At 40.3% G+C, this 17,705-nt stretch overlaps 1 protein-coding gene across 2 annotated transcripts in view; it reads left to right on the top strand.

The window, feature by feature from the left end:
• Positions 1-17,705, top strand: part of TJP3 (tight junction protein 3) — a 111,919-nt gene that overhangs the window by 14,835 nt on the left and 79,379 nt on the right. The window contains exons 1-6 of one of the 2 annotated variants that reach the window (XM_053703129.1): positions 7,325-7,460; positions 7,738-7,794; positions 11,614-11,738; positions 11,842-11,944; positions 13,866-14,385; positions 15,343-15,446. In XM_053703129.1, the coding sequence (XP_053559104.1) occupies positions 7,443-7,460; positions 7,738-7,794; positions 11,614-11,738; positions 11,842-11,944; positions 13,866-14,385; positions 15,343-15,446 (927 nt within the window). In that variant the 5' untranslated portion in view covers positions 7,325-7,442. Of the gene's footprint in view, positions 1-7,324; positions 7,461-7,737; positions 7,795-11,613; positions 11,739-11,841; positions 11,945-13,865; positions 14,386-15,342; positions 15,447-17,705 lie in introns of those variants that run through there. The other variant, XM_053703130.1, reaches the window with a different exon arrangement.

A 17,705-nucleotide genomic window follows, 5' to 3' on the forward strand; every position in this document is an offset into this window, starting at 1 on the left:
CTGTTAAGTGTAGTCAGTCCACGGGTCATCCATTACTTATGGGATTATATCTCCTCCCCAACAGGAAGTGCAAGAGAATCACCCAAGCAGAGCTGCTATATAGCTCCTCCCCTCTACGTCATACCCAGTCATTCTCTTGCACCTAACTAATAGATAGGACGTGTGAGAGGACTGTGGTTGTTAAACTTAGTTTTTATTTCTTCAATCAAAAGTTTGTTATTTTAAACAGCACCGGAGTGTGTTGTTCTTTCTCAGGCAGCATTAGAAGAAGAATCTACCTGAGTTTGTGTATGATCTTAGCGGTCGTAACTAAGATCCATTTGCTGTTCTCGGCCATTCTGAGGAGTGAGGTAACTTCAGATCAGGGCCAGCGGGCAGGGTTCACCTGCAAGGAGGTATGTTGCAGTATATTATTTTCTAAGGAATGGAATTGACTGAGAAAATACTGCTGATACCGATGTAATGTAAGTGCAGCCTTAAATGCAGTAGTAGTGACTGGTATCAGGCTGATATGTATGTATGTTTACACTGAGGTATTTCTAGGGAATGGAACTTCACTAAGAAAATACTGTATACATTTAACTTATATTTGAGCCTCCACTGCAGTGAAAGCGACTAGCAGCAGGCTTATTAATAACATTTCATAATTTTATATTTAAAACGTTTACTGGCATGTTAATCGTTTTTCTCTGAGGTACTTGGTGATAAAACTTTATGGGCATTATTTTTCCACATGGCTGTCGTTTGTTTATGAATAAAATCAGTTTACTGAGCTTCCCCACTGTTGTATTATGAGTGGGAGGGGCCTATTTTGGCGCTTTATTGCGCAGTAAAAATTCAGTCACAGTCTTCCTATTTCTTCCTCCATGATCCAGGACGTCTCTACAGAGCCCAGGGGTCTCCAAAACTAGTCTTGAGGGAGGTAATCACTCACAGCAGACCTGTGAGACTGTGTTTTGACTGTGATAAAAACGCTTATATTAAATTGTTATCCGTTTTTGGGTACTAAGGGGTTAATCATCCATTTGCTGGTGGGTGCAATCCTTTGCTAACTTAATGCATTTACTGTGAAAATTTGGTTGCTATAACTAATTTGGTTCATTGTTATTTCAACTGTGACAGTTTTTTGTGCTTCTTAAAGGCACAGTAACGTTTTTTATATTGCTTGTAAATTTATTTGAAAAGTATTTTCCAAGCTTGCTAGTCTAATTGCTAGTTTGTTTAAACATGTCTGACACAGAGGAATCTCTTTGTACAATATGTTTAAAGGCCAATGTGGAGCCCAATAGAAATTTGTGTACTAATTGCATTGATGCTACTTTAAATAAAAGCCAATCTGTACATGTAAAGAAATTATCACCAGACAACGAGGGGGAAGTTATGCCGACTAACTCTCCTCACGTGTCAGTACCTTCGTCTCCCGCTCAGGAGGTGCGTGATATTGTGGCGCCAAGTACATCAGGGCGGCCCTTACAAATCACTTTGCAAGACATGGCTAATGTTATGACTGAAGTATTATCTAAATTGCCAGAATTTAGGGGTAAACGCGACCACTCTGAGGTGAGAACAGAGTGCGCTGATAATAATAGAGCCATGTCGGATACTGCGTCACAATTTGCAGAACATGAGGACGGAGAGCCTCATTCTGTGGGTGACGGATCTGATCCAAGTAAACTGGACTCAGACATTTTAAATTTAAGCTTGAGAACCTCCGTGTTTTACTAGGGGAGGTTTTAGCGGCTCTGAATGATTGTAACACGGTTGCAATTCCAGAGAAATTATGTAGGCTGGATAGATACTATGCGGTACCGGTGTGTACTGATGTATTTCCTATACCTAAGAGGCTTACAGAAATTATTAACAAGGAGTGGGATAGACCCGGTGTGCCTTTTTCACCCCCTCCTATATTTAGAAAAATGTTTCCAATAGACGCCACCACACGGGACTTATGGCAGACGGTCCCTAAGGTGGAGGGAGCAGTTTCTACTCTGGCTAAGCGCACCACTATCCCGGTGGAGGATAGCTGTGCTTTTTAAGATCCAATGGATAAAAAGTTAGAGGGTTACCTTAAGAAAATGTTTGTTCAGCAAGGTTTTATATTACAACCCCTTGCATGCATTGCGCCTGTCACGGCTGCGGTGGCGGCATTCTGGTTTGAGTCTCTGGAAGAGACCAATAGCTCAGCTCCATTGGATGAGATTATAGACAAGCTTAGAGTCCTTAAGCTAGCTAATTCATTTATTTCTGATGCCGTAGTACACTTAACTAAGCTTACGGCTAAGAACTCCGGATTCGCCATTCAAGCGCGCAGAGCGCTGTGGCTTAAATCCTGGTCAGCCGATGTGACTTCTAAATCTAAATTGCTTAACATACCTTTCAAAGGGCAAACATTATTCGGGCCCGGTTTGAAAGAAATTATCGCTGACATTACTGGAGGTAAGGGCCATGCCCTGCCTCAAGACAGTGCCAAACCAAGGGCTAAACAGTCTAATTTTCGTGACTTTCGTAACTTCAAAGCAGGAGCAGCATCAACTTCCTCCGCTCCAAAACAGGAAGGAACTGTTGCTCGCTACAGACAGGGCTGGAAACCTAACCAGTCCTGGAACAAGGGCAAGCAGGCCAGAAAGCCTGCTGCCGCCCCTAAGACAGCATGAAGTGAGGGCCCCCGATCCGGAAACGGATCTAGTGGGGGGCAGACTTTCTCTCTTCGCCCAGGCTTGGGCAAGAGATGTCCAGGATCCCTGGGCATTAGAGATCATATCTCAGGGATATCTTCTGGACTTCAAAGCTTCTCCTCCAAAAGGGAGATTTCATCTTTCAAGGTTGTCAGCAAACCAGATAAAGAAAGAGGCATTTCTACGCTGTGTACAAGACCTTTTAATAATGGGAGTGATCCACCCAGTTCCGCGGTCGGAACAGGGACAAGGGTTTTACTCAAATCTGTTTGTGGTTCCCAAAAAAGAGGGAACCTTCAGACCAATCTTGGACTTAAAGATCCTAAGCAAATTCCTAAGAGTTCCATCGTTCAAAATGGAAACTATCCGGACAATCTTACCTATGATCCAAAAGGGTCAGTACATGACCACAGGGGATTTAAAGGATGCCTACCTTCACATACCGATTCACAAAGATCATTATCGGTACCTAAGGTTTGCCTTCCTAAACAGGCATTACCAGTTTGTAGCTCTTCCCTTCGGGTTAGCTACGGCTCCAAGAATCTTTACAAAGGTTCTGGGCTCTCTTCTGGCGGTACTAAGACCGCGAGGAATATCGGTAGCTACGTACCTAGACGACATTCTGATACAAGCGTCAAGTTTCCAAACTGCCAAGTCTCATACAGAGTTAGTTCTGGTATTTCTAAGGTCGCATGGGTGGAAGGTGAACGTAGAAAAGAGTTCTCTATTGCCACTCACAAGAGTTCCCTTCTTGGGGACTCTTATAGATTCTGTAGAAATGAAAATTTACCTGACAGAGGACAGGTTAACGAAACTTCTAAATGCTTGCCGTGTCCTTCATTCCATTCAACACCCGTCAGTGGCTCAATGCATGGAGGTAATCGGCTTAATGGTAGCGGCAATGGACATAGTTCCTTTTGCACGCCTGCATCTCAGACCACTGCAATTGTGCATGCTAAGTCAGTGGAATGGGGATTACTCAGATTTGTCCCCCATGCTGAATCTGGATCAAGAGACCAGAGATTCTCTTCTATGGTGGCTTTCTCGGCCACATCTGTCCAGGGGGATGCCCTTCAGCAGGCCAGATTGGACGATTGTAACAACAGACGCCAGCCTGCTAGGTTGGGGCGCTGTCTGGAATTCCCTGAAGGCTCAGGGATCATGGACTCAGGAGGAGAAACTCCTTCCAATAAACATTCTGGAATTAAGAGCGGTTTTCAATGCTCTTCTGGCTTGGCCTCAGTTAGCAACTCTGAGGTTCATCAGGTTCCAGTCGGACAACATCACGACTGTGGCTTACATCAACCATCAGGGAGGGACAAGGAGTTCCCTAGCGATGATGGAAGTCTCAAAGATAATTCGCTGGGCAGAGTCTCACTCTTGCCACCTGTCAGCGATCCACATCCCAGGCGTGGAGAACTGGGAGGCGGATTTCCTAAGTCGCCAGACTTTTCATCCGGGGGAGTGGGAACTTCATCCGGAGGTATTTGCCCAACTGCTTCGGCGTTGGGGCAAACCAGATCTGGATCTCATGGCGTCTCGCCAGAACGCCAAGCTTCCTTGTTACGGATCCAGGTCCAGGGACCCGGGAGCGGTACTGATAGATGCTCTGACAGCACCTTGGGTCTTCAACATGGCTTATGTGTTTCCACCCTTCCCGATGCTTCCTCGATTGATTGCCAGGATCAAACAGGAGAGAGCATCGGTGATTCTAATAGCGCCTGCGTGGCCACGCAGGACCTGGTATGCAGATCTAGTGGACATGTCGTCCTGTCCACCATGGTCTCTGCCTCTGAGACAGGACCTTCTGATTCAGGGTCCTTTCAAACATCCAAATCTAATTTCTCTGAGGCTGACTGCATGGAGATTGAACGCTTGATTCTATCAAAGCGTGGATTCTCGGAGTCAGTGATTGATACCTTAATACAGGCTAGGAAACCTGTTACCAGGAAAATTTACCATAAAATATGGCGTAAATACTTGCATTGGTGCGAATCCAAGAGTTACTCATGGAGTAAGGTTAGGATTCCTAGGATATTGTCTTTTCTACAAGAAGGTTTAGAAAAGGGTTTATCTGCTAGTTCGTTAAAGGGACAGATCTCAGCTCTGTCCATCCTTTTACACAAGCGTCTGTCAGACGTTCCAGACGTTCAGGCTTTTTGTCAGGCTTTGGCCAGGATTAAGCCTGTGTTTAAAACTGTTGCTCCGCCGTGGAGCTTAAACTTAGTTCTTAACGTTTTACAGGGGGTTCCGTTTGAACCCCTTCATTCCATTGATATCAAGCTGTTATCTTGGAAAGTTCTGTTTTTAATGGCTATTTCCTTGGCTCGAAGAGTCTCTGAGTTATCGGCCTTACATTGTGATTCTCCTTATCTGATTTTTCATTCAGACAAGGTAGTTCTGCGTACTAAACCTGGGTTCTTACCTAAGGTAGTCACTAACAGGAATATCAATCAAGAGATTGTTGTTCCATCATTGTGCCCTAATCCTTCTTCAAAGAAGGAACGACTTCTGCACAATCTGGACGTCGTCCGTGCCCTGAAATTTTATTTGCAGGCAACTAAAGATTTTCGCCAAACTTCTTCCCTGTTTGTCGTTTATTCTGGACAGAGGAGAGGTCAAAAAGCTTCGACTACCTTTCTCTCTTTCTGGCTTCGTAGCATAATACGTTTAGCCTATGAGACTGCTGGACAGCAGCCTCCTGAAAGAATTACAGCTCATTCTACTAGAGCTGTGGCTTCCACTTGGGCCTTTAAAAATGAGGCCTCTGTTGAACAGATTTGCAAGGCTGCAACTTGGTCTTCACTTCACACCTTTTCGAAATTTTACAAATTTGACACTTTTGCTTCTTCGGAGGCTGTTTTTGGGAGAAAGGTTCTTCAGGCAGTGGTTCCTTCCGTGTAATGATCCTGCCTGTCCCTCCCGTCATCCGTGTACTTTTAGCTTTGGTATTGGTATCCCATAAGTAATGGATGACCCGTGGACTGACTACACTTAACAGGAGAAAACATAATTTATGCTTACCTGATAAATTCCTTTCTCCTGTAGTGTAGTCAGTCCACGGCCCGCCCTGTTTTTACGGCAGGTCTAAATTTTAAATTAAACTCCAGTCACCACTGCACCCTATAGTTTCTCCTTTCTCGTTTGGTTTCGGTCGAATGACTGGGTATGACGTAGAGGGGAGGAGCTATATAGCAGCTCTGCTTGGGTGATCCTCTTGCACTTCCTTTTTATCAGGTAAGCATAAATTATGTTTTTATGTACCAATTGTGCATTTTAACACTATATGAACATTGTTAAAGATCCACAGATAGCGTTAACTTTTTTTTTCTTTATTTGAGTTTTCAAAAATACAAACTTTGAAACATCATGTACAGACAACGTTAACTTTTACTGTAGAGCAGTGCTTTTTACTATAAACAGTATGTAATCTTTTCTACCCAAACATTTAGGACCAGATTACAAGTGGATCACTTTTTTAATGCTCCCGCTTGTGCGTTCTCAGCTTAAAGTAAGCTTTTTGCAAATAGATACAAATGGAACAAAACAGATTAGATAATAGAAATAAATTGGAGTTATTTCAAGTTGCATGCTCTATCTGAATCATGAAACACAAATTTGGGTTTCATGTCCCTTTAAGATAATGAGGAATGGCTAGCAATATGTCTTCATGTGATGAGTCAGACATATACCTGCTTCTCAGGAGCTGTCTAGTTTTCTGCCACTGCTCAGGAGAGATGAATCTGTTAAATGCAGTATTAGACTTCTCCAAGGGGCACTGATAATTAAAGGGACACTGAACCCAATTTTTTTCTTTAGTGATTCAGATAGAGCATGCAATTTTAAGCAACTTTCTAATTTACTCCTATTATCAATTTTTCTTCGTTCTCTTGCTATCTTTATTTGAAAAAGAAGGCATCTAAGCTTTTTTTTTTTTGTTCAGAACTCTGGACAGGACTTTTTTTATTGGTGGATGAATTTATCCACCAATCAGCAAGGACAACCCAGGTTGTTCACAAAAAAAGGTGCCGGCATCTAAACTTACATTCTTGCATTTCAAATAAAGATACCAAGAGAATGAAGAAAATTTGATAATAGGAGTAAATTAGAAAGTTGCTTAAAAATTGCATGCTCTATCTGAATCACAAAAGAAAAAATTTGGGTACAGTGTCCCTTTAAGATTGTCACTGCTAATAGCATAATTTGTACCTAAGAGGGACAGATCACTTTAACAGGTCACTGCTGTTAGCGCACTTTGGTACCTACGATAGACTGATCCCTTTAACAGATCACTTCTATTAGCACATTGTTGTTCCTAAGAGGGACTGATCCCTTTAATGTGTCACTATCATTAGTGCACTTTATTCCTAACATATACTGATTCCTTAAACAAGCCACTGCAGTTGCTATACTTTGGTCCCCTATAAACACCTGACTGCTGTTGGTACAGCTTATCACTAAGAGTCCCTGACTTTCAGTAGCACTAGAGTGACCTGAGTGCACACACATGGGTCTGTTTCCTTCCTTTAATTCCCCTCCTCCTAGCTTTGTCACTCCACCTCCTGTTTTGTGTCCCTCTATGCCTCCCCCTTCCCTCTTTCTCTCTTCCTGCTTTGCTATGGGCGGTGCTTGCTGCAGGAAGGTACAGGTGCACAGGTGATCCCAAAACCTCTCCTCCCACCTGACGCTTGCTCTGGCTATTCACACTGCACCTCCTGGCCTACGATCACTTTAACCCCTTCTTCTCATATGTTTCCTTAGCCAGGCATGGCTGTGCGCTTCCAGGTATGTTGTGTGTAACCTCTAAGGGACGTGATGCAGATGAAGAGTAACTAGGAAGCCATTGTGTGTTAATTCTTCTGTGATGTTGCTGCAGTTTATGTAAAAACAGAACAAATGTCTTTAGTTTGGAAATCAAACCCAGAAAATACTTTTCTAGAATTCTATTTCACTGTAATTCTCTACAGGTTGTGATCTTCCTCTCTGTTTCCTTCCACCTCTCTCGTGTTCCTTACCTTGTCTGTACATTTGCTCATATGTTTTGTCTTTTTATTTATTTTAGGTGTCAGACATGGAGGAGATGACAATATGGGAACAGTACACAGTCACATTAATTAAAGTGAGTTTCCTCAGATGCTAATGGTAAAGCAGGTATCCTTTTCTCATAGTAATGTTGACATGTTAAAGGGACATTAACCACTTAAGAGATGGCAATATAAAATGATTTATTGTGTGTGTGTATGTGTGTGTGTATATGTGTGTATATATATATATATATATATATATATATATATATATATATATATATATATATATATATATATATAATGTATACAACTCTACATTATAGTTTCATTATTTATTTTGTCCCCTTTTCCTGCAATTCCATTCTGAAATTGTGAGCTTTTAAGTTCCTGTTAGGAATGGAAGTGCAGAACACTTATATTCCACACAACCATTGGCTGCACACTCTAGTGACCTATTTCTAACTGTTTCTAATTGGCCACAGCAGAGAAGGTAACCTAAGTTACAACATGGCAGCTCCCGTTGTTTTATAGACACTAAAACTTCACACTTATTTTGTCACTATTTAAACAGCTAATGAAACTTTAAAAAATAAATCTACATGTTGTTCTCAGACTAATCATTTCTACGAATGCATCATTCTATCTAGCATTTATTTAGTGTTCAGTGTCCCTTTAAGATATATATATATTTCTGTGCTAATTATTTAAAAAGAAAATGTTTGCGTCTACCTTCCCCTCACACAGCACAACAGAAAAATTTATTCAATGCTTCCTTTATGTATGTTATATTTTCTGTATGTGTATATTTGTAAATTTAATGTATAAATATACTTATGTACTGTATGTGTATGCAAGTTTTTAAATTTCCGCTGCATCGGCCCATGCATATTTTGCTACAATACATGTTCTTGCTAGTCAAGCCATAAAGGTAATTTATTCCTTTTTGAAAAATACAGACAAACAGGAAGAAACAGGAGAGCATAGATGCTCTAAGTGTAGTAACGCACCAAATTGATTAATCTTTCAATGTCAAACTCGCATACAAAACCTCAAAATCATGAGGTATAAAACAGCGCACAGTAAAAAAGCAGGGTACCGCTAGTCTGTACACCAAGTGTAACTGCGGATCTATTCAATCTCCGGATGGCATCAGCCTCGATAGTGGCACTTGACACGCATGAGTTCCTGCTGGTGTTCCCTGAGCCGGTGTTCTGTCAAGAACTCCAATTCCTCGAAAAAACTCCAATCTGACGTCACTTCCGGTAACTCTTTTATGTTAATATCTGTTTTGCCTCTGTCTGCGGGGCACACCGCCGATCCTCTGGCTTACACCTCAAGTAATCCTTGGAGAATGAGGTTTACAAGGGGGGCTCCCCAGGCGGAGGCAAAATAGATAGTGTAGATAGGCGATTACAGTGCCCATTTGATTGGTTGTGAGTCCTGTCACTCACTGGATACAGACCAATCAGATGTATCGAATCACTGGAAGTGACGTCAGATTGGAGTTTTTTTATGTATTGGAGTTCTCGATAGAACACCGGCTGTGGGGAAATACCTATCACAGCATGTTCTTTTTACAAGATTAAAAGCAGCACTGTGGGAACTTACTACAGAGGGACCTCTGGTTACCAAGAGGTGACTCAAGTATCACTATTGAAGGGGATGCATCTTGAGGGTGGAAGGATCCTGACTTGGTTTACAGACTGGAGGTACAATGCTTTTTACATATTGAGATTTTGTATTTGAGTTTGACATTGAAAGATTATTAAATTTGTTGTGTGAGTTACTACACTTTTTCTTTTTTATTGTGTTTCTGTTTTTCACTTTGTGTGAGCTACCAGAGCCATTGTTGGGTATAGTAGCATAGCTCCTCTCTTTAGCTGACCACACACCTTCAACTGATTGTTTTAAAAGACATATCCTTACCAGTGCTCGACAAATCTGGAAAATTGGCAGTCAGTAAGAATATTTAGGAGCCAGACAGTGGTAGTTGTATATAGATATATGGAGAATAACCCTAAAAGTTAGAAGCCAGGGGTAAAATGTTAGCCAGTGGCTCCCTGGCTCCTGGGTTTGTTGAGCTCTGTTTTATACTATGGGATTATATTTAGATATCCTGTGTATTTTATTCAACCCTTGGCGCTGCTTCCTAGTGTTTGTGTGTTTTGTTATTGAAAAAATACAAATTAACATGACCCATAATTTACGTGTAGCTGTGTATTACAGGCCTACAGAAAAGTAAGCATTATGCAAGTTTGTAATTGCTATCAGTCATTTTACCAAAACATTTTTATGTACATACAAAAAAATGTCCTATTGTTCTCTTTTTGCTACTATTATATTTAGTTGTGGGTGGGGTCTCTCTGATGATGGAGAATATGTGTCATAAGATAAATGTAGATACTTTATCTGGGTGTGCAGCTGTTTTGGCTGTTTTTGCCCTATTTTTTTCAATGGAGTTTTTGAGTAGGTGGATAACTTTTGTAGCATAATAAGCCATGGATTTTAAAAGCAATTCTAGATGATGTGCACATCTTTGGTTTGGTTTTTGTGTTATACAATGTAAATGCCAGTCTATATTTATGTATTTAAAACAACAACTATTACCTTTTTGGCTACAGTACTGGATTATCTCTCTGATAGTACTATTATACAAAAGTATTAAAATGATATAAAAACTACCTTTAGGTTACATGTAAACATACGTCCCAACATTTATGGCTGAGAATGAGGGACACAGGAGGTTAATGGGGGCCCGTCACTATTTTGTGGGTAGAGTTGTGTTGGGAGGGGAGGGATCATGGGTGGTTATTGGGTGGGGTTGTGGGTGTTTCTGGGGTGTCTATGGGTGTGTCAGGCAGTAGCGGACCTACACAACAGAGGGCCCTTGTGCATATCATTTTTTGGACCCCCAAAGGTAACTCAGTAGTAGGCAATAGTAATGCACATGCTGCTCTGTATAATGATTTTGAGGATAGATAGACAGACCTGCATTATGCACTAATAAAAGGCTCCCCAGCATTAGGATTTTAGACATTTTGTACAGGCCTATTTATAGATAGGCTGCTATGGACCCCTTCCAACACTTGGGCCCTGGTGCCACTGCACCTGCAGCACCAATGATAGTTCCGTCCCTGGTGTAGGGAAGTTTGTGGGTGTTTCTTGGTGTTCTGTGGATGGGGCTAAGGGAATTTCTGTAAAGAGGGACATATGATTGTCTGAGAGGGACAAAGGGACAAAGCTCAGAATCAGGGACTGTCCCTCTTAACCCTTTCCTGACAGAGTTAATTTGTTTAAATCGGAACTAAGTTCTAATGTAAACAAATTGAAATCACGTGATCGTTCATGCGATCGTGTGATTTCAATGATGGGATGGGTTCAGGGGGCAGTGTCTATGATGCTAGACACGCCCCCAGGCCGCAATCCCATTTACCAAGCAGTTATAGCTTCAGGACAACCAAACGGCTAGGACGTTCCATGCCATCCTAACGGCACTAAAGCCTAGCGCAGTTAGGACGGCATGGAACGTCCTAACGGCGTGAAAGGGTTAAATAGGGACAGTTGTGAGGGCTATGTATAAGCTGTATTATGACATAAATATTGTCTAAATTACATAAGATATTGTTGTATCTACCTCTCTAAGCTGTCCCATTTTACAGCTGCAAAATATACAAATATTCTGAAATCCAGACTATTATGAAATCCAAACTTTTTCTGGTCCAAAGCTATTTGGATAAGGGGCTTTGTACCTGTATATAAAATGTATTATACACTAACTAAGTACTGTTTAAACATATCCTGATAAAATACAGGCATGTCAACATAGAAACCCAGCGCTGTCTTGTATATCTGCAGTTAGGTCATCCTTCAGTTATTAATAACATTACAACACTACTCTTTATTTTTCCAAGGATCCTCGCAAAGGTTTTGGAATTGCCATATCAGGGGGAAGAGATCGGCCATCTGGAGTAGATGGAGATAACTCTGTTATTGTGTCTGATGTAGTTCGCGGAGGGCCAGCAGATGGCAGATTACAGTAAGTGACACTAAAAGTTACAGCACAGTAGTTTATCTCTTAGTATTGAGGGATATCTTGTTAGACCACTTAAACAGTTTTTTTTATATTGTGTTTACTGCAGAACCCGGGATCGCATTGTCATGGTCAATGGCGTCTCAATGGAGAATGTGACATCATCATTTGCTATTCACAGTTTGAAAGCATGTTCTCGAACCGCCAATATAGTAAGTGTCAAATATATATGTACCCAGAACCAGTACTGAGAGAGGCTCCCCTCATATACTCTATTCCAGTATTTAGACCAGAGACCACAATCGCTTCCTTCTCTATTCTGATTTTGTCTCTCTAAAAATCTCACCAATTCTGTAACATTCTCCAATTGCTCGAACCTTCTTCTTGTATTATTACCTCATACTTACTCACTCCCTGCCTTTAATATAGTGCACCTCAGGACCCTATTTCCACGAGAAATTAAAATCTAGGTTGCTGATGGGTTTATGGAGATAAGAGGTAATAGCTCAGTTTGGCTAATAGTGGCGTGAGTATAGAGAAGATAAAATAAAGATTAGGTGACCTGCTTAAAGGGACAGTATTACTGTAACATGTTCTATAATACATTTGAAAGAGCAGTATTTAAACATGGTGACATTTCTTTACATCAAAATCAAATGTGGAGATATATACACATACACAACCAAAAATAGATAGCTAAGGATTCTAAATATACATCCAAATATTATATGAATAGTTAATAAGTAATTAACAAAAAACATATGTCCTAAAGATGGGTATTCAGGCAGTGATGGTACACATATCCTTTAGTTATTACCAGCAAAGTGTAAAAGTCTATACCGGACACACCGGAGCTACTGATAACTAATCACACACACACCAGATAGCCACATAAGATGGAAAGATATACAGAGCATATATCTATATAAATGCTAACATGCTCGTATGTTCATATAGAACACTGTATAGTGCCATATGGCACCACTATAAGGTGCATAGATGTCAGCATATAGCAATGTATGTTGAAAAAAAATAGAGGAGTCAAACATATGTCTAACATGGACCTATTAAAACTGCTAGAAAGCAAGGGGCAATATACCGGAAGAACACAGTGGGCAATAGATAGGGAGATTATCAATAATAGTCAAAATGCCTACCCCCCTAAAAATAAGAGTCGATTATTCACAAATAGTGTATATATAAGTCCCTAAACACATAGATACATGTGTATAATCCAACTACCTTATAGACTGACTATCTGTGCCAGTAATTTAATAATATCGAACTCGGAATTGAAACCCTTAGGTACCAGGATATCCAACTTGTAAATCCAGTAGATCTCCTGTCTATTCAGGATCTGTAACTTGTCACCAACCCTTGGTGGTCTGACAATCTATTCAGGGGTAGGAGGGATGGGAATCCTGGTCCCCTGGATTGCATAGTTTCCTTGCCAGTAAATCAGCATATTAATTCCATATTGGCTACAGGGGAAGAAGGGGCTACGGCCTCTGTCCCCTTAAGGAGATTCCTAGGAGACTGTGCTTGCTTGTTTGGCTGTGGTTCTATACACTCTGGAAGAGTTTTCAAGACTGTACTTTAGCAAAAAGTGCAGTGCATGTTGGCATTTACACGTATAATACAGGCTCTTTTTCATTGGATTTGTTCTTTTTCTTGTGTTTAATAAATTACCATGTTGAAATAAATGCTGCTCTTTAAGAAGAGTTATTGGTTTGTTTGAGTTTGAGTGTCCCTTTACACGATCTAGCTCCCTAAACCATTTTTATGGACAATTTCAAGTATGAAGATTGGGTGTTTAGAATAGAGTTTCACTTTATAGGGGAAGCTCAGTCATGCAGGCATCCATGGGTGCAAGTGATTGTGGAAAGAATGAGCATAGAAATGGGTAGATGAGTATTTAGATACTAGAGCAAAAATAAATGGAGTTATTTAGTAACAGCTTTGTAGAGTATTTTTTTATTTTGATCTACAGGACATATGAAGCCAGAGAAGTTACTATCAGAGCATCTGATACAGATTGGTGGGTGGATGACCAGAGACCTTTACAATGGATTAAAACATTTTTTTTTCGTATTCTGGTTTATCTTAATCTTCATCTTTTTTTCTGCTCCACAGACAATGAAAAGACCTCGGAAGATTCAGATCCCAGTAACAACTATGTCCTCGCATTCTGCACGGCCTTCTTATTCTTCACGGACAGCTCGATCAACAGAAACCCCCATCTCTGATCCTCCCCGCAGTGATGCAGAAGAGCCAGAGTCTCCTTTGCCATGGAGGGGAAGATATGACAGCTCCAATCAGGAACCCCCTGAGGATACAGCAAGGGGTTATGAAGGGGATTCATCAAGTGGTCGTAGCTCTGGTGGGTCTCGCACCCCATCTTCCCATCATTCCAGACACCGTAGGACAAGAGGTGTGGGTAGTGAGGTGGATGGATACTCGCGACGGAGGGGAGCTGGAAGAGATACAGAAAGCTATCATAGACGGACAGAGACTCTCAGTGATAGGGGCAGTGACATGAGAGGATCATTTCCCAATGGTCTTGAGTTAGTGTCTGGTTTCAAACGATTACCCCCTCAGGATGCGCCATCCAAACCTGTGAAAGCTGTGCTGGTGAAGAAAATGGACAACCAAGGTACTTGGCACTGCTTCCCATATATTTCCTTTTTTTACATTTTCTGCGTTTTCTTTTTAGTTTCTCTATCACTTAACCTAAATTTACTTACCTGTTCCTGGAATGTTTTTTCTCTCTCTCTTTCACCCATTCTTTTTATAGTCTATATTAGTCTGTCCTATGTCTTGGATATTTTAGTTTGCTATTTTTTGTCTTTCTATTTGTGCAGTTCTCTGCCCTTCTTGTCCAGTTATTTATTTGCTTTTTGTCTTTTGTGCACCCTCTGCATGTTCTCTGCTTCTGTCCCTATCCTCACATGCCCACAATCTCTATTTGTATCTCTCTCTTTCTCTTTCTCTTTCTCTTTCTCTTTCTCTTTCTCTTTCTCTTTCTCTTTCTCTTTCTCTTTCTCTTTCTCTTTCTCTCTCTCTCTTTCTCTTTCTCTCTCTTTCTGCCTCCTTTCTCTTTGTTCCCCTTTTCTTTGTCCCTCTCTCTGCCCCCCTCTTTGTCCTTGTTTCTTTCACTCTTTCTCTCTGCCCCGCCCTTTGCTCTTTCTCTCTGCCCCCCTCTTTGTCTTTTTGCTCTTTCTCTCTGCCCCTCACTGTCTTTTTGCCCTTCTCCCTTTTTCCTCTGCCCCCCTCTTTGTCTTTTTGCCCTTTGTTCTTTCTCTCTGCCCCTCACTGTCTTTGTGCCCATCTCCCTTTTTCCTCTGCCCCCCTCTTTGTCTTTGTGCCCTTCACTCTTTCTCTCTGCTCCCCCTCTTTGTATTTGTACCCGTCACTCTTTCTCTCTCTCTCTCTCCCTCCTCTTTGTCTTTGTGCCCTTCACGTTTTCTCTCTGCCCTCCCCTTTTTGTTTTTGTGCCCTTTTGCTCTTTCTCTTTGTCCCTCTGTCTGCCCCCTCTTTTCTTTGTCTTTTACCTCTTTATCTTCCAACCTTTCTATTTAACTTTCTGTTCAATTTCTGTCTCCTGTCATAGAATATGGTTTGAAGCTGGGTAGTCAGATCTTCATCAAACACATCACAGACACTGGGCTGGCTGCCCAGGAGAAATCCCTGCAGGAGGGAGACCTCATCCTCAAGGTGTGTGAATCCATTCTTACAACTCCTTAAAGGAGATTATTAAAATTATTAATAATAATAGTAATTACAAGATATTTCTGTTGTGTTTCTACAGAAAAACATATGAGCCAAGTCTTAAAGTTCTTAAAACAAATTAACATTATTTTTACTGCAATTATTTTTCAGAAGCCAAACTAGTCACTGTTTTATAGTTAGTATAAAGTGAATTGTTTTGCAGTTGTTATCATTTAAAGCAAATTAGGGACATATATGTAGCAGATTTAGCCTTAAAAGTCAGCAGGTACATTTCAAGGTCTTAGAATTTGCTCAAGTTTCAAAGCTAAATGACATCAAAAAGGGGGCAGAATAATGAAAGTATATTGCAAAGCTGTTTCATTATCCATAACTAAACATTTCACACACAAATCTCAAGTTGTTTACTGTCTCTTTAACTCTTCTCTCCTTGTTCTATGACTTTTTTTTTATCCACTGCAACTGTTTTTTTTATCCACACCATCCCACTGTGTAAACAACACTCATTTGTGGAACCAGAATAACTCCTATTTATGGTGCGGTGTAAAATGTATGTGCTATGTGGCTGTGTTTTTTTTAGCTTATTCGGTAGCAAAAGAATAGTTTGGAAAATGATAAAATCCTAGTTTAAACCATAGCACTAAATGATACAGTCACTGTACCAGTAGAACGTTTTCAGGTATTTTTTATTGGTAACATTCTAAATGATACAGTGTCTCCACTGTACACTATGGCTTCATACATAAAAAAGAAGCTGGCTCTACAAAGGTTACATTTTTGTATATAAAATTTGTATTTCTGTGTATGTTCCTTTTAATCATGGCAACCTTTCATATTACCGCACACTCACCTAGATTACAATTTTGCGCTATAGAGGGTGCGAAACGAACGCAGCAAAAGTTGCGTTATTTCACCCTCCATAGCGCTGCCATGGGGGAATAGATTAACCTTTATTCCCCCACACCCTAACACTATAATTAAGATATTAACCCCTAAACCTCTAGCCTCCCACATCCCTGCCACTAAACAAAGTTATTAACCCCTAAACCTCTGGCCTCCCACATCACTGCCACTAAATAAACCTATTAACCCCTAAACCGCCAGCCCCCCCCACATCGCCACCACTAAATAAAGTTATTAACCCCTAAACATCTGGCCTCCCACATCACTGCCACTAAATAAACCTATTAACCCCTTAACCGCCAGCCCCCTACATCGCCAAACACTAAATTAAACTATTAACCCCTAAACCTAACAACCCCCTAACTTTAAATTAAAATTACAAGATCCCTATCCTTAAAATAAATAAAAAATTACCTGTGAAATTAAAAAAAACTAAGTTTAAACTATATATTAAACTAACATTACTATTATACTAAAATTAAAATAACTGTTAATTAAATAAATTAAATTACAAATTAAAAAAACCTAACCCTACTAAAAAAATTAAATCTACAATTGCCAAAAATAAAAAATACTAAATTACAAAAAAATAAAAAAATACTAAAGTACAAAAAATAACAAACACTAAATTACGAAAAATAACAAACAGAATTATCCAAAGTAAAAAAACAATTACACCTAATCTAATAGCCCTATAAAAAATAACAAAGCCCCTCCCCCCCCCAAAAAAAAACAAAAAAAACCCTAGCCTACAATTCTAAGTCTAACCCTAAAAGGTTCTTTAAGTACATAAATAGCAAAAAATCTAAGAAAGACAATATAGATACATTACAATGCGTAGAGGGTATTATGATTAACAGTGACAGGGAGAAGGCTGAGGTACTAAACTTGTTTTTTTTCTTCAGTATACACAAGAGAGGAACCATTGGATGATACTTTGGAACAGAATAGAACATGCCAGCACATACCATTAACTGGGTTATGTATAGAGAATATAAGGAAAAAATTGGATAATATTAAAGTAAATAAAACTCCAGGCCCAGGTGGAATACACCCAAGGGTGTTAAGGGAACTTAACACTGTTATAGACAAACCTCTACTCTTAATTTGTCAAGACTCGTTATCCTCAGGCATGGTACCCCAGGATTGGCGTAAAGCTGATGTGGTGCCACTCTTCAAAAAGGGAAGCAGGGATGATCCAGGAAGCTATAGACCAGTTAGTCTGACATCAATAGTGGGGAATATATTTGAAGGGATAATAAGGGATTATATATGAGCATATTCGTGTAAACAAGATTATGAGTTTTAATCAGCATGGTTTTATAAGAAATAGATCATGTCAAA

The sequence above is a fragment of the Bombina bombina genome, chromosome 2 (assembly GCF_027579735.1).
Source record: "Bombina bombina isolate aBomBom1 chromosome 2, aBomBom1.pri, whole genome shotgun sequence".
Taxonomy (NCBI): Eukaryota; Metazoa; Chordata; class Amphibia; order Anura; family Bombinatoridae; genus Bombina; species Bombina bombina.